This window comes from Culex quinquefasciatus, chromosome 2 (assembly GCF_015732765.1).
Source record: "Culex quinquefasciatus strain JHB chromosome 2, VPISU_Cqui_1.0_pri_paternal, whole genome shotgun sequence".
Taxonomy (NCBI): Eukaryota; Metazoa; Arthropoda; class Insecta; order Diptera; family Culicidae; genus Culex; species Culex quinquefasciatus.
The window spans coordinates 199803070-199824367 of NC_051862.1; the positions used below are offsets into that span (position 1 = coordinate 199803070).

General features: G+C 37.2%; 2 protein-coding genes and 1 non-coding gene across 10 annotated transcripts in view; 1 reads left to right on the forward strand and 2 right to left on the reverse strand.

Moving 5' to 3' along the window:
* The first annotated feature begins 1235 nt into the window (after nt 1-1235).
* On the forward strand, nt 1236-14224 carry LOC6049432 (lysosomal alpha-mannosidase). Its single transcript, XM_001866158.2, has 3 exons — nt 1236-1580; nt 5347-7884; nt 13846-14224. The coding sequence occupies exons 1-3, from the start codon at nt 1410-1412 to the stop codon at nt 14200-14202; spliced, it is 3066 nt and encodes a 1021-aa protein (XP_001866193.2). The 5' UTR covers nt 1236-1409; the 3' UTR covers nt 14203-14224.
* Nucleotides 9768-9839, reverse strand: Trnaq-cug. Its single transcript has one exon. It is a non-coding gene; the product is annotated as a tRNA-Gln (tRNA).
* The window catches only part of LOC6049426 (cGMP-dependent protein kinase, isozyme 1), a 58189-nt gene continuing 51107 nt past the window's right edge, over nt 14217-21298 (reverse strand). For 7 of the 8 annotated variants that reach the window (XM_038251589.1, XM_038251586.1, XM_038251584.1 and 4 more), the window contains 6 exons: nt 19230-19332; nt 18859-19122; nt 18349-18800; nt 18119-18282; nt 17869-18054; nt 14468-14630 (listed from right to left, as the gene is read on the reverse strand). In XM_038251589.1, the coding sequence (XP_038107517.1) occupies nt 14468-14630; nt 17869-18054; nt 18119-18282; nt 18349-18800; nt 18859-19122; nt 19230-19332 (1332 nt within the window). Of the gene's footprint in view, nt 14631-17868; nt 18055-18118; nt 18283-18348; nt 18801-18858; nt 19123-19229; nt 19333-21298 lie in introns of all 8 variants that reach the window. The other variant, XM_038251590.1, reaches the window with a different exon arrangement.

Consider the following 21298-nt stretch of genomic DNA (forward strand, 5'->3'; position numbering starts at 1 on the left):
TTTTCACAAATTTATGTTGATACACGTTTTCTGAAGGCAATGCAATCTTTTGTTTTTGAAAATATACTGATTAAGTCGGTTAAACTATTGATTTATGTCTATTTTAGTTTGTATGGAAATTCTGTGCACACTTGTGACACGTAGTACAATTTTACTTTCAAAACACACTTGTGACACGTGCTTTTCAGATTTTTGATTACATAATTTACTGACTCTTTTAACTGGTGTAACCAAATTAGTTGAAACTTGGAGCGTTTGTTAAGCGATAGTATACGAACCGATTGCTTAAAAATGTTTGGCTCTACCATTCATAGTCTTGAAAATATTTATCATCAAACTTTAAAAATCGATTTTCTCGAAAAGTACTAAATGGTCGTTGTCACAAGATAGCACACAGCTGACGAAATCATGTCTCAAATAAAGCGTTTTGTAATTTTATTATTAAAATATAAGACCCAATGTTACTATTCAAAAAGTGGTAAAATGACATTACTTTCTAATTGAAAAGATCACCAAATTTATTAAATAAATGATGAGAAAACTATTATCTTATCTTTACGATAAATTCAATTCAAATCGAAAAATCATCCAAATATGTGTCACCGTGCTATCCTGACCAACAATTCCGATGCTTCCAAAACTAACCAGATAGTCGAAACAAAGCCCCAAAAAGTGTGTATCATAAACAAAACATCGAACACACCCCCAAATGCTGACTAATGCATATTGACCCACTATTTGCTTTAGAACCGCACAAAACAAAAAAGTTCCATTCGGTTCTTTTTTTTCTACCCACTTTCTTCAAAATTTCCATTGGTATTTATTGCTCTACTCTCAGTGGCATTCCAATTGTGTGTACCTATCGTAATTCCGTTTGAAAAAAAATCTGTAATTTTCCATTCGAATATAGTTCAGCAAAAAGTGTTAGTGTTACTTTGTAGTAAGTGGCCTTCATGTGCTGCTAATATTTTATGGTTGACAGTATAATTTTAACAGCTGAAATGTTAACAATGTTCTGGTACTTCAAAAAGTCTATAAGACTCTAATTTTCAATATTGTTTTATGACATTAGAATCACCCCGACAATTTGTCTTACTCACGATCATATCAAAAAAGAGAAAAGACTCAAAAATTGATTCTTTTAGTGACGGTTGAATGACCAATTGTTTGCAGCTGATAAGAACTTCTTCAAAAAGAGAGAGAACTGCATACCTTCTTAGCAAGTTCCAGCTCTCCAATCCAGTCAGTTGAAGTCGAGGGCTCGCCTGGAGCAGTCGTCGATCCAGAGAGATACGTTCTTAGCGAAAACTGCGCATAATTCTCAACCACTTGTGTTGTTGTTCTTCCTAGAACAAGAGAGTGTGTCTGCTGAGACTGCCCTTTGCCCTGAGCTGAACGGCGCGATAACTATGAAGTGGTGGACGGCGACGGTGGGAGTGTTCGCGGTATTGGCGAGTGTGACCATAACAGCGACACTGGCACGGCCTGGCCGTGGAAGTGGATTTGTTGTGGACAGTCGACACCACGAGCACCACTGGAAGCATAACCTGGCCCGGAAGGAGGCCAAGTGCGGATATGAGGTGAGTGAGGGCATGCTTTTATTTTTTGTTTGCAAGTGTAACAGTCTGAGCCAGTGTATTTTATCCAGTTAAAGTTATTTTTTGGCTTCAAGCCTTTTGTGTATAGATAACATGATATTATTTGCAACTTTAAGACAAAAATTTTTACCAGTCAATTTGTTATGTTTTCTTTGTGGAAATTTGCAAAAGAATAAAAAATATAGGGGTAATTCTCTACTAACTCACACGAAATCGGGAAAAGTTGCCCCGACCCCTCTTCGATTTGCGTGAAACTTTGTCGTTAGGGGTAACTTTTGTCCCTGATCACGAATCCGAGGTCCGTTTTTTGATATCTCGTGACGGAGGGGCGGTATGACCCCTTCCATTTTTGAACATGCGAAAAAAGAGATGTTTTTCAATAATTTGCAGCCTGAAACGGTGATGATATAGAAATTTTGTGTTAAAGGGATTTTTATGTAAAATTGGACGCCCGATTTGATGGCGTACTCAAAATTCAAAAAAAAAATTTTTCATCGCAAAAAACACTAAAAAAGTTTTAAAAACTCTTCCATTTTCCGTTATTCAACTGTAAAAATTTTGTAACATTTCATTTTAAGGGAAATTTAATGTACTTTTCGAATCTACATTAACCCAGAAGGGTAATTTTTTCACCTAGAACAAAAAAAATATTTTTAAAATTTCGTTTTTTTTCTAAATTTGCAGGGTTATTTTAAGATTGTAACAATATTCAACAAAGTTGTAGAGCAGACAATTACAAAAATTTTGTTATGCAAACATAAGGGGCTTGCTGGTAACCATCACAAGTTTCTTTTGGAATTCTACCTTTGAAATGAAATGGTAGTCGAAGCTTTTTCATAGAATTTATCTAGCACATTAAACACTATCATTACATTAAAAAAATGAGTTTTCACGGAAAAAAACTCCTAGCTGTACATGGAAATTTACGGATTTCAGTTGATTGCGCTTATTTTCACAAAACGTGTCAAGTTTTTTTTGAAAAAAAAACAAATTGAAAAAAAAAATAATAATATTAAATTTAATGCGTTTTTTTTATTTCATACAAATACTTTACAAAATCTAAATATCAATTAAGGCTTGAAAAATGCCGAAGTACTACGGGTATTATCAATTTGTGGATTCAAAACAAAAGAAATTGAAAAAACTTTAAATTGCCAAATTTAATTCAAAACTTTAAAATAAACAAAATGTAATGTTTACAATTGACTGTACTCATTTTTTTTAAATAATTTTCCACCATCAAATTTTGTGTAAATTTTTTTTTTTTGGGTTGGGGAAAAACATGAACAAAAAACTATCTGCAAATTTACTTATCTTATTTTGGGAACATTTGATTTGATGATTCCTAAAATAAAATATAGATATTATTAGAATTTTTTATTCAATAAGTGTTTCAAAGCATTCGTTCCTTATAAAATGTGATATCAATTCTATTTTAATATTTGGCTTGCTTTCAACACCCAAAACTGGCAGCGCTAGTCCGAGAGAATGATGGTCTCGAGTCGAGAGAATAGTGGTACCATTCACGGACGCAGAGAACACAGCTCGAGATGGGCGATAGAACTATTCTCTCGAGGTTCATTTGCAAAAAAAGTTCATCCGTCAAACAAAAAACCAAAAGTGTCGACAACGGGAATCGAACCAGAGACCTTTGACAAACCAATCCAATGACTTAGCTGCCTCGGCCACCACAGCTTGGTGACCAAGGAGAAGTCAGAAGTCGATGTATGACACTTGTTGGAGATTTATTGATTCAACTAACGAATGAACTCATTTGTTATGATGGTGTGAGTTGGTACAATTATTCTATCGATTTTGGCACTGAGCCCTCAATAAATTTTGAGAGAACGATTATCTCGACTCTGAATTTTGGGTGAAGGATTTGAATTCAATGAAAAAGTTTAAAAAAAAATCTCGTTTTTCAATTGAAGACTAATCAAACCTGTGGAAAAAATATTTGTTTAAAAAAAATATAATAATCTCCAAATATTCTAGAATTTCACGGGGTTTCGCGGAAATTGTGGAATTTTATACTGTCGACGAAATCGTGAAAATTCACTAATTCTAATAATGATGATTATTTTAACACAAAACATACCGTCAGGAGAGGTGATATTGGGTATCAGGGTGAGATTTGGTAAAACAAATTTGCAGATTTTTTTTCTTTTTTTAGTTTCAAATGCATTGCAAAAAAAGGAAAATAAAAGCTGAAAATTTTATCGAACTGTAGACTAAATCCTTTTATTTTCATTCAATTTGCTTTTTCTCAATTTATTTCATCTTCACAATACTGTTGAATCTGTCCTTGTTTGATGGTTAATGATTATAAGGCTTTCTAGTCAGAAATTTACCAACACATTCAAAGTATGTCACATTACAGCTGGACGTTTGTCTGCATCAGGTTTCCTAACTCTTTCTAGCAAAAAAAAATGTTTCAGGCGACTTCTAGCTGGTTTTTTTGGACTGACCGCCCGATATGTCAGCCAACATACTTCGCAGGGTTGTGACAGCTCGAGCTTGATCATTGTTTGCATCAGGACACTGTGACGAGAAGTTCGTAATTTTTTCAAAATTTACTGCCATTCGAAGCCTAGAACCCATTTTTTTGCTTTAATTTTCGTTATTGAAATTAATTTACTGCAAATTTTCTGATCTATTTGAGAAAAAAACAATATTTCCAGAGTTGGTCAAGCTTGATTATAATGGTAAAAAATTCACGATATCATTATTTGAAAAAAAAACATGTCTAGTGCACGATATCGAAAATGATACAAAGTTCTTTTCGATTGCAAATTTAATTTTACATCTAAAGATAAAGTCAAAAAAATTGTTTCGTTTTTTGCCAAGTTAAAAAAAATTATGATTTTTCACGAATGAATTTTAACCAACTTGTGCCATAGCTCGAACGATGGCCTTTTTTGTAATGCAAAACATATCCAAAAATGATATTTTTCATAAATGGCAAAATTTTCTGAGAAGTCCTAAGTAATATCAGCAGCTTTGCCAAAGCCTTGGTTCTCAAGATACAGATTTTTATATATTTTTGTTTTATTTTGGTATGGACAATACTGTACCAAAGTATGGAGACTTTTATGGTCAAACACAGATGCAAAAGGTCTTCCTTGTTCTCGGGAAAGGTACACTCAAAGTGTCATCCAAATAAAAAATACAAAAAAATAATTAAAAAAAACATTCTTAGTAATTGCCCAATTAAAACCAACACAATTTTCGCAAAACCATAGTTCTTCTTTTGGCCAAGACCAGGGTTATAAACTGTTAAAAAATATTTGCAACGACTTTATAAAAGTTTTAAAAAGGAATTTTAAATTTAAAATTTTCAAGCAATTTGAAACGCGAGCAAAAAACGTATTTATTCGAGAAATTCGCGTTAATTACATTTCTAAACCATACAAATTGCCTAATTTTCAATCATATTTGCAGCCAGATCTCAAGAGATCAATTCTAATTTTAAATCATTTAGACAACTTGTTTACCACTCGTCAACAGCAGTGAATTGCATACAAATGTTACACAATAGGGTTACACCACTCTCTTCAATTATTCCCCGTCAGGCTGATAAGAGATCAATTGTCCATCGTCTCAATTCTAATCGATACCCCCCAGCGAAACAAAACAAAACTGCACTCGACCTGTCCCATTTCTCTCGTCTTCAATTACCTTATCATAAGTAAATTTGTCACATCAATCACTTCAACTGAATCACTACCTCCCCCATCTCTCATTCCAGTCCTGTCCGGTTCTATCGCCGAACGGCGACGACGTCCTGAACGTCCACATGGTGCCGCACTCACACGACGACGTGGGTTGGCTCAAAACCGCCGACCAGTACTACTACGGAAGCAAGACGAACCATCAACGGGCCGGGGTGCAGTACATCTTGGACTCGGTGATTCAGGAGCTGCTGAAGGATCCGGCTCGGCGCTTCATCCAGGTCGAGTCGGCGTTCTTCTTCATGTGGTGGGACGAGCAGACGGAGGAGCTGAAGGAGCAGGTCCGGGGGTTGGTGCAGGAGGGTCGGTTGGAGTTCGTTGGTGGAGCTTGGAGTATGAACGATGAGGCGGCGGTGCACTACCAGAGTGTGATTGATCAGTTTACGTGGGGGTTGAGGCTGTTGAACGACACGTTTGGGGAGTGTGGACGGCCGAGGGCGGGTTGGCAGATTGATCCGTTTGGACACTCGAGGGAGCAGGCTTCGCTGTTTGCCCAGATGGGGTACGATGGGTTGTTCTTTGCGCGGTTGGATTGGAACGACAAGGTGAAGCGGTTGGCGGAGAAGAAGGCGGAGATGATCTGGAAGAGCAGTGCAAACTTGGAGGGGAGCGACTTGTTCACTTCGGTGCTGTACAATCATTACAGCGCGCCTCCTGGGTTCTGCTTTGACGTGCTCTGCTCGGATGATCCGTTCGTGGACGGGGTGGACAGCGTGGAGAACAATGTGAAGGAGAAGGTGGATTTGTTCTTGACGTGGGTGAACAACATGGCCACCAAGTATCGCTCGAACAACCTGATCTTGACGTTCGGGGATGACTTCAACTACATGGACGCCAGGATGAACTACAAGAACATGGACAAGCTGATCAAGTACGTGAATGCGCGGCAAGCGCAGGGATCCAAGGTTAATCTGTTCTACTCGACTCCTACCTGCTACCTGAAGGCGCTGGAGGAAGCCAAGCTGACCTGGCCAACCAAGAGCGACGACTTCTTCCCGTACGCATCGGATCCACACTCCTACTGGACGGGCTACTTCACATCCCGACCAACCTCCAAGTACTTCGAGCGCCTTGGCAACCACTTCCTGCAGGTTTGCAAGCAGCTCACCGCGCTGTCTCCAGCAACGCAAGGTGAAGCGGATCAGGAACATCTGAACATCCTGCGGGAAGCGTTGGGAGTCATGCAGCACCACGATGCCATCACCGGCACGGAGAAGCAGCACGTCGCGGACGATTACCACCGGATGTTGCACACGGCGATCGAGGCTTGCGGAGCGAATACCAACGCCGCGCTGAACAGCTTCACCATGACCAAGGAGTCGGCGAAGCTGCGGTTTGAATCGTGCCGAATGCTGAACATCAGTCGGTGCGACGTTTCCGAGAGCAAGGAGAACTTTGTGGTGACCTTGTATAATCCGTTGGGACATGCCAGCTATGAGTACGTTAGGTTGCCGGTTAACGGGAATAGCTACGTGGTGAGGGATCATGAGGGAGTGGAACTGCCGGTTCAGATGATCTCGATTCCCGAACCTGTTACAGACATTCAGTACAGATTCAGTGCTGCAACCCAAGAGTTGGTATTCTTAGCTAACGAAATACCTCCAATGGGTTACCGATCGTACTACGTATCTGAACAATACGAATCTACCCAATTTGACCAACAAGATGAAGTCGATGACCAGCCCATAACCATCGGCAACGCCCACCTTTCCCTCAGTTTCGACTACAACGGGTTCCTCGCCGGGATCACCGTCGCCGGCAAGCAGCACCGCCTCCAGCAGGACTTTATGTTCTACGAGGGCGCGTACGGCAACAACGAAGTGTTCGAGAATCGCTCGTCCGGCGCGTACATCTTCCGGCCGAACGGAACCGAGCGACATGCGGCCAAGTCCGTTAAACTGAGCGTCATCAAGGGTGATCACGTGCAGGAGGTGCACCAGGTGTTCAACGAGTGGATCAGCCAGGTGATTCGCGTGTTCGCTGACGAGCAGCACGTGGAGTTTGAGTGGCTGGTTGGGCCGATTCCGATTGAGGACGGGAAGGGCAAGGAGGTCATCACGCGGTTCTACACGGATATCCAGTCCAATGGGGTGTTCTGGACGGACTCGAATGGCAGAGAGATGATCAAGCGGGTGCGGGATCACCGGGAGACGTTCGATTTTGATGGGGTTGAACCGGTCGCTGGAAACTACTATCCGGTTACGGCGAAGATTGCGCTGCAAGACGACAACCTGCGGTTGGCGGTGCTGAATGATCGAGCGCAGGGTGGAACGAGCATGCAGGACGGAGTGCTGGAACTGATGGTTCACAGGAGACTGCTGCGGGACGATGCGTTTGGCGTGGGGGAAGCGCTGAACGAGACGGCTTACGGGTTGGGATTGGTGGCTCGTGGAAAGCATTATCTGCTGTTCGATACTGTTAAGGAGAGCAAGATGGTCAGCGTGCAAGCTAGGGAGAGGTTCCTTCAGAACCAGGTTCTTACTCCTGCTTGGAAGTTCCTGAGCGATGCCAGTGACTTTGACTTTGAAAGCTGGCAGTCGAGCTTCAACAATGCTGTAAGTATCCTTGAATTTTTTTTTACAATTTTGCAAATTATTTTTCTTGGTATTTCTCCTATTTTTTTCAAACTTAAATTTAACACAATTTGTTTTTTGATACAAGCCATTCATTGTTATGACTGGTCAAAAATGTTAAAATATTAAAATTATTATCACAGACAAACAGACGGGACACTCGAGTGCCGAACCATCGTCCTTCAAAAACGGTTGTTTCAAATGCAATTTTGTTTCGGCATCCACTCACCCGGCGCTGATGGCGCTGCTGTCGTGACAGCTCACCCGTCTGTTCTCAGTGTGTGTGATGCGTGTTTTTGTTTTTAAGTGTAAATGTATGGAATTCAGGAAATCTAACGGTAGCTTTGCAGGGAAAGGTTGGGGAAGCCTTGGCCATAGCCTCTTGCCCCAATATTAACCCGGTAGGCCTGTTCAACTGCCTGCCGATGTCGAGGCTGCTGCTGAGGCTCCCACTACTGTGGAGGATGCCGGATCCTGTGGTGGAGTCATCTCCTTCGGAGCAACCTGCTTGTAATTTGTGGATTGCTGCTGCTGGTCGTCCTTTTGGCCTTTTGGCGATGTTGCGCCACTCAATCTTTTTCTACAATTCAGTTTCTGTGGTTCTGTTTCGATATAAATTTAACGGCAGCATTTTTTGGAACCTTTGCCACTTTTTGCTTTTGTTGTTTAGTGCAACTTAACTGTGCCTTGGACACTTTCCCTGCGGATGTTTCCAAACGCCCATCGTGGGGTTCAATTCCGGTAGATTTGAATTGGATTTTTCTATTTCGGTGGCCACTACTGATGTTTTCGTGACCTGGGGTATCTTGTTGATGATGGTGCCAGGAGTTCGAGCTTTTGGAGGAAGAGGAAACTTCGATAGAACTTGGAAGCAACGGGGATTTGATCTCTGTCGTTGCGGTTGTAGTGCATCGTTGCTGTTGCTGCCGCATGATTTGGCTCATGAAGTTCTGCCATTGGAAACGGAACTGATCACCGTCATCTTCGGCCATCGACGTTGATTTTTATTTTTTGCATCGGGTTCTGGGGATCAGCAACAACAAAATTATTTCGGTCAGCTGTTGATGTTTACAATCGTTATGGCTTGATTGTCTCACGCATACACTGAAATGACACAAGACAGTAATGAGTTTGTATGGGTATATTTGGGCTGCGCTTCGGCATCAGCTCACCAGGCAGCGCTGGCGTCGTCGTGATTTAGTGGTTTTATTAAGGACGATGGATTTCAAAAATAATTTGTATGGAGAGTCACGTCTGTTTGTCTGTGTTATTATCTTGAGAGTGGGATTTGCTGATCGATTTAATTAGTTAGGCAAAGTTGTCGGAGTAGATGAGAGATATCTAAAACAATATTACAGTCCATAGACTGCAATCAATCCTAAATTTGGTAGTTAAGTTGATTTTTGTTCCTTCTACAACCGATCTTCATTAAACTTTTGTTCATTGTGAATGGCTTTCTTTTCAAGCTATAACAATTATAAGACAAATATAATTTAAAAGCAAAAGAAAGGTAATATGATCTAAATCCTCGAACCTTCAAATATTTCGAAAGTTCTCATATTTTTGAAAGGTTTTGTTTTTGATCCTACTACCATCCAATTTGTCGATTCTTACTATTTAAAAAAAAAAATTGCGAAGCTTTTGAAACAAACCTGCTTGTAACTTCCTACTGATCTTTTAATGCCTCGATTTAAAATGAAATCACTTTCTGTAATGGATGTAATGGCGCAAAATTGCTGATATACCAACATTAGATGCCCGATGGAAATGCTATTTTCATGTTACGTAGTTTGCAGATGGTTTTTTATAAGATTTGACTAGATTGTAATATAGTTATCTTATCATAGTTCAATAAATAAAAAAGCAGGTTCCACCGAGATTTGAACTCGGATCGCAGGATTCAGAGTCCTGAGTGCTAACCGTTACACCATGGAACCCTTGCTGGTAAAATTGTTTTGACTTTGCACCAAGAGGCAAGCAACCAATTTAATCTGCGCTCATCACTGAAAGGGTGATTAAGTATCAATCAAAAGGTTTATTAAAAATTGTGCATTGAGATTGCCCTCATTTTTGTTCGTGAAGTCAATCTTTACTAAGACAAGTTTTGGCTCAGTTTTTGAATTCAATCGTCAATCGTCAACGCCCAAAGATGACCAAAAATCGATATTTTATCACTTTGGCTCAATTCGGCGGCAGATTCAGACTCAGCAGGCAAAATTACATGGAAAAAATTTTGTAGGACGATTTTCAAAAATTGTTCATTTTAAAACTAAGATATCTCGAGTTTATGGAATACATTGAAAAAATAATTTTAAATGAACTCCACTACTTTAATTTTTTTCGGAAAATTAATTTTGCAATCTGGACCACTGTGCATTTGAGGGTGGTTGCACCCATATTTAAAAAAAGTTAAATCGATTTTTGAATGGCTTTTAATATTTGAGAAACCACGAGCAAAGTTTTTAAGAAAATAAGTCCAACAAGAATAGAAAATATATAAAAAAAAGTTGACACTTTATTAGAAAATTTGAATGTTAAAAAAATTAATAACTCACAAAATTATCACCTCTTATTGATAACGCGATTTTAAAACATGAAAAAAACTGAAATTGGTTTTACTGAAAAAATATAAAAAAACGTTACTTAATCCACCGATGGTGGTTGCTGCCTTCCTCACAATTATGTACATATTTGTTTCTGTAGTAAGAATGTCAAACCTACAAATTTTATCTAAATTTTACTTCTTACAATATATCTACATGGAGTATGGGGACTAGAATCCCATCATTGGACGTAATATTAGAACAACACCTACGAGGCTGTTTCATGAAAATTGTTCACTTTCAATAGTTATATTACTTTAAAGTTTTTTAAGCCTTAAGGCAGTAAAAAAATATATCTATTCATTTTTCCCGGGAGTTTCAAATCAACAAAATCCCGGGAGCCAGATCTCCGGATAGATTCGAACAACTTTTTCATCAACATATTTGAGATCCGGCCTCTAAAATGTGTACAAATGACACTAAAGTGCTCATAACTTTTGATAGGGTTATCAGATCTTCAATGTTTTGGGCTCATTAGAAAGGTCTTTTAAATACGTTTCTAAAAATGTATGATCAGACGGGTTTTCTTACAAAAACCACCCTATTTACAATCTTTCAAACTTTAGCCAGAATCGTTTTTTAGCATAACTTTTGAAATACTTAACAAAACTTCATAATAGTTAATATAGGTCTTGTGGGACCCTAAGACGGATCGAATGAGACCAGAACGGCCCAAATCGGTTCAGCCAGTCCGGAGATAATTGAGTGCATTTTTTTCGGTGCACGGACTTACAGACATACACACGCACAGACATTTGCTCAGAATTTGATTCTGAGTCGATAGGTATACGTGAAGGTAAGTCTACGAGGTCGAATTAAGAAGTTCATTTTTCGAGTGATTTTATAGCCTTTCCTCAGTAAGGTGAGGAAGGCAAAAACAATTAGATATTTTTTAATTGAATGATTCGAATTAATTTTGATAGATAAAGTCACAAAACTTCCAAAGTATTGAAAATCAACATTTTTGAAATTTAAGATTACTGACTTTGAATTTTGTAGAAATCAAGTTGCCATTTGGAAAAATTGTTAAACTTTTGACTTTGATAAATAAAAAAGGGTAGTTTACGATTGGGGTGTTTATAAAAATCTGTATTTTCTGAAATATTTTGAACATTGTGTTCACTTTTATAAACACAGACACAACAGACAGTCGAATGGCAATCTGAGCAAAATTGTCGATGAAACCAGTATTTCCTACCGCCTACTGACCAAATTTATCAAAAAGATCAGAGCAAAGCACCAAAAATAAAAGTTTTGATATTTTTTTTAATTGATGTTCAGAACTCTTAAACCGGTCGTTCCGGTAATATTTGCCATTTTTTTTTATTTGATTATAAACATTATTTAATGCACGTCACTGAGGATTACGGTACAGAACCTATGTGACAATTATAATCATGATAAAATTATGATAATAATTGGAATCTGACACTATCCAAATGTTTACATTTATCATTTAGATTAATTCAATTTATTTTTTTATAATTTATTCCCTTTTCTAATTATTTGAAAATCAATTCATTTGTGGATAAAAATATTTTTAAAGTAAATATCTAGTTTTATAATTAAAGTGAAAATAGTATTTTTTTGAATGAGGAGCAATTCCAGCTCAAATCAGGAATTTTTCTGGTACTTTTGTACCCAATTCTCTCCGATTTCAATGAAACTTTGTAGACATGTTATACTAGGCTTATATAAGCCATTTCTGTGTATATGGAGCCAATAGTACTCGAAAATAACATTTTAGAAGGGCGTAAGGTATTAAAATATTTTTGTATTTTGCAATTTAAAAATTATTGCCGTTGCATCGTATCAAAAAGTTGTCAAAGACAAACTTGTAGGAAATTGGACGGGCTTTCTGAAAAAAATTCACTGAAGCAAAAATACACGCCACTTCTATGAGATTTTTCAGTTTTTAAGCTTAAAAGTTAAATTTGATGATGATGTCACGATTTTTTTCGCTCAAAATTTTTGAGGAAATAGCCCAAAATGTAACAAAAAGACTCACGAAAAATGCAGGATGGTTTGTCTGTCCTAAAAAATTATTTACTTCAACTGTTTTTTTGAAAAGTAGTCTAAACGTCATTTTTTTCAGGATCGATAGTGGGAATCGATTCCTCAGACAATTTTACATTAAAGTCTCCATATTGACCATTGCCCTAGGTCCAATCCTTGGAAAGATACAGCGGTTTAAAAAAAATGTTGAAAAAATAGGTTTTTTGGTGGTTTTTAGCAATTTCTATATGACAGACTTGGTTTTTCTGTCTTGTAAATATTTTTACCGGAAAGTTCGTCCCATTTCCTATAGGTTTGCCTTTAACAGTTTTTCAATTTGAGGTTTCTACCACACTGAAAAAAATATTCTATTTATAGTTATGAGCAATGTAATTAAACTTATATCTGTAAGCTCATACATTTAATTTAAATGCTATCAAAGACAAACTTATGGGAAATCGGACGAGCTTTCCGGTAAAAATATTTACGAGACTAAAAAACTAAGTCTGTCATATAGAAATTGCCAAAAACCACCAAAAAACCTATTTTTTCAACATTTTTTTTTAACCGCCGTATCTTCCCAAGGATTGGACTTAGGGCAATGGTCAATATGGAGACTTTTATGTTTAAATTGTCTGGGGACTTGATTCCCACTATCGATTCTGAAAAATGTTGACGTTCAGACCACTTTTAAAAAAACAGTTTTAGTAAATGATTTTTGTATTGTTTAAGAGAGACATACCATCCTGCATTTTTGTTGAGTTTTTTTTGTAACATTTTAGGCTATTACCTCAAAAAATTTGAGCGAAAAAAACCGTAACATAACCATCAAATTTAACTTTTAAACTTAAAAACTGAAAAATCTCATAGAAATGGCGTGTGTTTTTGTTTCAGTGTATTGGCTATTGGCTATTCTATTGTCTCCATATACACAAAAATGGCTTATATAGGCCTAGTATAACATGTCTACAAAGTTTCATTGAAATCGGAGAGGGTCGGGTACAAAAGTACCAGAAAAATTCCTGATTTGGGCTGGAATAGCTCTGAGAGTACTTTTTTCAAACAATGCAATTTTGTTCTGAATAATATGTTACTACGCTTTTGCCGAGCACAAAAATAAAGTCAAATTTCTTAAAAATTTAAGCATTACAAATCATCATCCCGCAAAATTATACGAAGGCTTTAAAATTTTAAGAAAAAAATAATTTATAGATAAGGTCAAAATTTAATAACCTGGAATATAGTTTTTTAAAGAGGTCCAATGCACATATTTTTTTCTGTTTTTTACTATTTTGAACTTTGCTTATGTAATGAGTTGTCCAATAAAAACGTTTTTTTTCCACAGTTCTCCGCCCTTTCCGGATCGCTCCCGCTGAACGTGAACCTGCTGACGTTCGAGCCGTGGAAGCAACCGCACTCCTATCTGATTCGCTTCGAGCACCTTCTCGAGAAGGACGAAGACCCGCTGTACTCGCTGCCCGTGACCATCGACATCGCGCAACTGTTTGGATCGTTCAAAATTGCTAACGCCAAGGAGACGACCCTGGCCGCGAATCAATGGCTCGAGGATGCTACCAGGTTGAAGTTCACCGCCGACCCAGTGCCAATCACGGAGAAAGTTGTTGAGAGCAAGCTTTCCGAAGGGCTCAAGATCACCCTGAAGCCGATGGAGATTCGCACGTTTGTCATCGAGATGCAATAAAACAAGTCACGAAATACTCAAATTCAGCGTTTGTTCTTTATTAGCGTAATTTGTAAAGGATTCAACTCTATAACATAGATGAGATATTGTACACAGGTTCTACCAAGGTTGGTTGTGCTAAGGCCTTAATTTGGAGGGGTGGCGGGCAAGTTTCTCTACCTTAAAGCTAAACGTTTGTGTCTGGTTCAGTATTGCTTAAGCTTACAAACTCACAGTTGTAGATCGTCACCTAAAAATATATAACAGAAAGCAGTAGCAGTGCTATTCAAAAGTCGGCATCCCAGCCGGACGTCTCCACCGGCGGTACGCTCGGGTCCGACGGGAAGACGTCAAAGTTGGACATGTCGAGTGGGCCCTTCAGCTTTGGCTGCAGCGGTGATTTGAGCGTCTGGTTGGCGAGCCCCTCCCAGTCGAAGCCCTGGAACCATCTGGAAGAAAGAGGGTTGAAAACGTTTAGAAAGTTCAATAAATCAAAGATTGCTTTTTGGGCCAACTAGTTAAGCATTCATCTATTTAAACTTATTTTCAAGCCTTGCCAGTCATGGATGGAATTGTAGCTTGATCTATGCTCTACACTGAAGGCAAAGACAAATTAAATATTTTTTCCCTAATTCCCATTTTTGAATGTATTTTATGCCTAAAAAGAATACAGTTTATAACAAAATTTCATCAACAAAAATTGTAGCAGATATGAAACAATACCAAATTGATTTAAAATTTATGAACTAATTACTAATCCTTTTTCAAATATGTATCAAAAACAAAATTTGATTAGCATACCAACACATGCATGAAATGCTCAGCAAATAAAAGCATGGTTATCAGCAGCATACAGTTATTATTTAAATATTTTCAATTGATAATTTTTTTTAAAATGGTAAAGTCTTCTATTTCAGGGAATTTGATTTTTCGTACCGTCATCAGGGGTAACATCAATCTCACCCCCAGATCCATTGTCACCTCTAATGACGGTGATTATTTCAACAAATAAAATGAAATATAAAAGAACTCATGCATTTTGAAGCAAAACAAATCCATAATACATATAATTAAATTAATTAAATTTTAAATGTACCCAGGAATCCAATTTCAAAGTATAATTTATGCAGCAAAAAAATAGTTTGTAGATAAATCAAACTCTATTTTCTATCGGCATGATTTCGTCGAAAAGAGAAAAATAAGGTTTGACTACTTTTGAAAAGACAATTTGAATTTAATGTCCATTACGGTGTTTCAAATTCAAATTGTCTGAGAGTACGAACCTAAATTCCCAAATATACATATGCTCGATTCCGCGAAAACTATTGCTGCTCAAGAAAAACTCATTTTTGGGCAGGACAAATCACTTTTTCAGCCCTGTAGTGGAAAATACAAATATAAACCAACTTAATTTCTGTAAAAAAAAATGCTGATTGTGTAGCTGATTTGTCTTATGGGTAAAATCTAATTAAAATATTAAATGCAGACCAGCTCCTGTTAGGTTCAGTCAAGCGCATATATGAGCTCAATTTTCTTCCATCTTAAGGATTATTAAAAAGGTGTATTTTTGAGACGCTTGATTGTTTTAATTCAATGGTTATTCCAACTAAAATTAAAAAAAAATAAACTTAATCGATTCACTATGCTCTGACTAACCCTGAACAAACCATGCTTTTTAATCTAAAATTTATCTTATTTCCAATTATCACAAAAGAATCAAATACTCAACGAACAGCCTTTATTTTTTTTTTTTTGCAATTATCTTGTTCAGTTTTTTTTTTCTATTCTCTCAAATATGAACAGATCTCTAAAAATTAGGGAATAGGATGGACTCAAATATATTGTTCAGAATCATTTTTACCATGTTTGAATCAATTCAATAATAGGTTGAGTTTTTGTGAATTTTCGTTGTAAAAATATTTTCAATAGGCTAAGAATTTTTGTTTCAACTCTTTAGCCACTAAAACTTGGACTGCAAGAAACACTATTTTAATTTTTTTATGTGTTTAAGAGGACAAATCAAGACTAACATTTCAAAAGGGCCAAACATTCAACATTATGCCCTTTTGAAATGTTAGTCTTGATTTGAAAATTTTGACAATATTTTTTCGAAGAGATCGGAAAATTTCACGAATGTTTCATTTTTTAACATTGTAAATCGGACCATTAGTTGCTGAGATTTCGACATTAGAAAATGGTGGGTTGTTTGGGCGAGACTTAGAAAACATAAATTTTCCTGTTTATAAACTTTTGCATGGGAATATCTCAGCAACTTAGGTTCGTATCAAATCAAAGTTCAAAAATGCAACATATAGAGAATTTTTTCAGCTTTTCATACATTTTTTTTCAAAAATGGGCAAACAAAATTTAAAAATTTTGTTAAAAAATTAAAAACTTCGACTTTTTTTAAAAAAGTCACCTAGAAATGGATTTAACTTGAAAATGGTGCACTATATGAAAATTTCACTAATGTACTTTTTGATTGCAAATTTGATTTTACATCGAAAAATGAAGTTGAAATTTTTTTGTTACCAATATTTCGATTTTTTGAAAAAATCAGTATTGATTCAAAAATTCATAACTCGGTCAAAGATTTTTTGCACAACCTTGAAATTTCTGTCTTCTTAGACATATCAAAACATAAAAAAATTAAAAATAGTTTTTTTTTTTGCAAATCAAGTTTTAGTGACAAAAAGTTAAATAAAAAATCACCAATTTTTTCATTTTTTTTCAGTGTAGTCCATATCCAAACCTACAACTTTGCTGAAGACACCAAATCGATCAAAAAATTCCATCAAAAGATACCAATTTTTGAATTTTCGTACATCCTTTTAGTATGGACAGCTGCCAAATTTGTATGGAAAATTATATGGACAAACTAATGATGCAAAATGGCTTCTTTGGGCATACCGAAGGCACCAAAAAAATTTCAGTCGGATTAAAAAATACAAAAAAAAAATCGAATGACCGAAAACTGTGAGAACTGCTCTTCTGTCAAAGCAGAACCAATTTACTGTTTGAAAAATATTACAAGAAGTGGCAAGTATTGTAATCGATCTATAATTTATTTTGTCAGGAATGAAAAAGTCGAGGGCGTCGCCCTTTGACGATAACGAGTCAAAAAATTTTAAGTAGAGGGTTGAAATCGAGAAAGGCAGCGGGGATCATTCGGCAATCACGTTACGCATGCTGTCTTTTCAGCACCCAGTTTTGAGAGTCACTCCTTTGGAATTTTTGGCATTTTATCTATTTCATCCCAAAAATTCCATTCATCAATAACAGTACATGTTCGGCAACTGGGCTGAGAACGTAGCCCAGTCACTGAATGCTGTTCGCTAACTGGGCTGAACGAAAAATAACGAGGGGAATACCGATGCATAATATTTTCCTATTAAAACATAAAAATTAAAATACTCAAATTTGTTTACAATGATTACTTTTCATATTTCTTTGATTGTGACTTGAAGTTACATAACAGTTTAAAAAAAGTTTTTTTTTTATTTATTAAACATGATTGTTGCATCCAATAACCCCTTGGTGATTTCGGTTTGTTTTGGTTTTTTGACGTTTATCTGCTTTTTAACTGGGCTACGCACAAGTTATCGAGCGCCTAGTTAAAAAGCAGCCCAGTTACCGAACAAGTACTGTATTTTGAGTAACTAGAAAATAACTATTTCTCAAACTTACTTGTGCTTCTTAATATCCTGAACGCCTCCCCTCTGGTAGCCGAGCCGCTCCGACGGAATATCCCGGCAGAGCCGCTTGATCAAACTGACCGCCGACCGGGACATGTGCTTGGGAAAGTTCACCATATCGATTCCCTTAAGAATAATGTTGTACGTTTTCATCGGGTCTGCCGCCGCAAATGGGGGTCTACAAATTGAAGTAAATTGAGGTTAGTTTCACGAATTATGCGAAGAATCCTGGAAATTCTTACATTCCCGTCAGCAACTCGTGGATCAGCACTCCAAGCGCCCAGTAATCAACGGAACGATCGTGCCCTCGATTCAGAACAATCTCAGGCGCGACGTATTCCGGAGTCCCGCAGAAGGTCCACGTTTTGCTGCTGTAACCAATGAACTTGGCAAAGCCGAAGTCAACCTGGAAGGGCAAAGAGACTTGAATCAGTTGAGGTTCTAAAAAGAGAAGATTTGTCTAAAGACCTACCAATTTGACGTAACCCTTGGAGTCCAGCAGCAGGTTTTCCGGCTTCAGATCTCGGTACACGATCCCCCGCGAGTGCAGAAACTCAAACGCCTTCAGCACACATCCGACGATGAACTTTGCCGTTCCGTCCTCAAAGTGCGTTCGATCCCTCAGAATCGTCCAAACCTCTCCGCCCATACAAGCCTCCAGCAGCATGTACACGTACTTGTCATTCCTATACGTCCGATACAACCGACAGATGAACGGACTGTTGCAAGCCAGCATGATCTTCCGCTCGCTGTACACGTGCTCCTGCTGCCGGGTGTCCACGATGTGCTTCTTCTTCATGCATTTGAGCGCAAACACCCGGATCGAGTTGGTTTGCTCTAGTTTGACTAGCTCGACGCGGCCAAAGCCACCGACGCCAAGCGTTCCAACAATCTCCAGGCTGGACAATTCCACGTCCATGAGTTCTGATTTGAGAGAAATTTTGTAACTTCAAGAAATCAGTCTAATCTTCCAAAACCTTACCAGGTTTCACCGCGTCCAGCGACGGCAGCTGGTTCTCCAGATTCCGGAAGGCCAGCACCCGCTCCGCGTCCCCGTAGTCCTTCTCGTGCAGCTCGCACAGGTCCCCGATGTGCTTCGTAAAGGACTCCCGGTCCAGCGTCAAGCACTCCACGCCCGGAGACATGGCGATAATGTTCGCCGTCCGTTTGTCCTCCTTGATGAGGGCCTTCTCGCCAAAGTACTCGCCGCGGCCCAGGATTCGGATTTCCTCCTCGACGGAACGGCCTGCGAACGTGACCAAGTGATGAAATTAGAAGGGAGGAAAACCAGAAAAAAACGGTTGATTGGGCCAGGTGTCACCAAAGGTGGGTTACTCGGAAGAAAGTAAGTACCTGGTAAACGCTGCGTGACCTTCACCGTGCCTTGGCTAATGAGGAAAAAGGTGTCCCCGGCGGCGCCCTGACGGATGATGTACGCTCCGGCGGGGTAGAATTCCTGTGGAAGTTATAACAGCATTTCAATTGGATGTATGGGCTTACAGATATGACCTTAATTACATTGCTCGTAACTGAGAATAGTATATTTTTTTCAGTGTGGTAAAAACCTGGATAGTAAATAAGCTTACATAAATATTAAAACGAGCCAAATTAAAAATCTGTCACAGACAAACTTATGGGAAATCAGACGAGCTTTCCGGTAAAAATATTTTCGAGACTGAAAAATCAAGTCTGTCATAAAGAAATAGCAAAAAAAAACCATCAAAAAACCTATTTTTCAACATTTTTATTTTTAAAACCGCTGTATCTTCACAAGGATTGGACATAGGACAATGGCCAATATGGAGACTTTTATGTAAAATTGTCTGGAGAATCGATTCCCACTATCGGTTTATGAAAATTTTGACGTTTAGACCACTTTTCAAAAAAAACAGCTTTAGTAAATGATTTTTGTATTTTTTAGGAGACACACCATCCTGCATTTTTCGTGAGTCTTTTTGTTACATTTTAGGCTATTTCCTCAAAAATTTTGAACGAAAAATAATCGTGACATCACATTCAAATTTGACTTTTAAACTTAAAAATTGAAAAATCTCATGGAAATGGCGTGTATTTTTCTTTCAGTGTAGGAAGCCCGTCCAATTTCCTACAAGTTTGTCTTTGACCACTTTTTGATACGGCTTCGAGATACAGTAATTTTCAAATTATAAAATACAAAAAATATTTAAATTACTAACGCCCTTCTCAAATGTCATTTTCGAGTACAATTGGCTCCATATACACAAAAATGGCTTATATAGGCCTAGGATAACATGCCTTAAAAGCTTCATTGAAATCGAATAGGGTCGGGTACAAAAGTACCAGAAAAATTCCTGATTTGAGCTGGAATTACTCCATGATAACTTTGATGTATCTGTGGTCCAAATTACATAAAGTGTGTAATGAGAAAAAATAAAATGTAAAACTTAAATAAAATATCTGTTACTCGTTTATTTATAAATTTATAAATAAATAAAGGAACATTTTAAAATGCCTGTAACTCTAAAAACCACATCTGCAAACCTTCTGCAATTGTTAAAAAAATAGGTAATATTTTTTTAACAATTTAAAAATTGGCGTTTCTCTGAAATCAAAACATCAAACTTTCGAAAATTTGGCCTGGAGATTGAAGTATCTCTAGGCCAAATTTCAGGAAGTTTGCTTCAGCTTTACATTAAGAAGTAATATAAATAATTGTTTCGGAATTCCTGTTTTTCAAGCTAAAGTAATTTTATAGATTTTTCGATTTTTTAAACTAAACATATGGATAAAAAATTATGACGTTTCTCAATACATATTCAGGATTAAAAATCTAGTTTGAAAATTATTCAGCACTAAGTTTCTTTAATGTCTTATATGAAAATTATGCTTATCAGATTTTTTTACAGAAAAATCTCATTATATGGTTTTCAAACTAGACAATTTTAAATGTAAATTAAATTTGATTTCTATTTATAACTCATATCTCAAATCTTATAGGAATCTACTATTCCTGGGGAGTTTGCTTTTTTATTGCCAACTGTGGTGAGGGTTTAACTTAAATTTCCGACTGAATCAGAATGCTTGATATTATAACAAGAATTTAAAATTCTTAAAAGGTTTGAGGAAGAACACTTCAAGAATAACTGATGTAACCCAATAAGATTTAGTTTATTTGCTGTAAGAATAAATGAGATTTCTTAATTTTTCTGCTACTTTTTAAGTGAGATATCGTCATGAAAACACGATTTTGAAATTAAAATGGAATTCGCTATAAATAGAATTTGATCTTATTTGAATTCACAGCACTTCTCACAAAAACAGCAAAATACGAAATTAGTTTCAAGCAAGGTTGACAGTCCCCTTCCTGAATATTGTGAAGAATTAAATATTCTATGATTTAGTTGACATGTTTGGCATGCTTTAAAATTATAATGATTTATTTT

Coding starts and splice junctions, on each gene's coding strand:
- LOC6049432 (XM_001866158.2), top strand. CDS start 1,410: ATGAAGTGGTGGACGGCGACGGTGGGAGTGTTCGCGGTATTGGCGAGT. Junction 1,581..5,346: donor AGGCCAAGTGCGGATATGAG/GTGAGTGAGGGC, acceptor CTCTCATTCCAG/TCCTGTCCGGTTCTATCGCC. Junction 7,885..13,845: donor AGTCGAGCTTCAACAATGCT/GTAAGTATCCTT, acceptor TTTTTTCCACAG/TTCTCCGCCCTTTCCGGATC.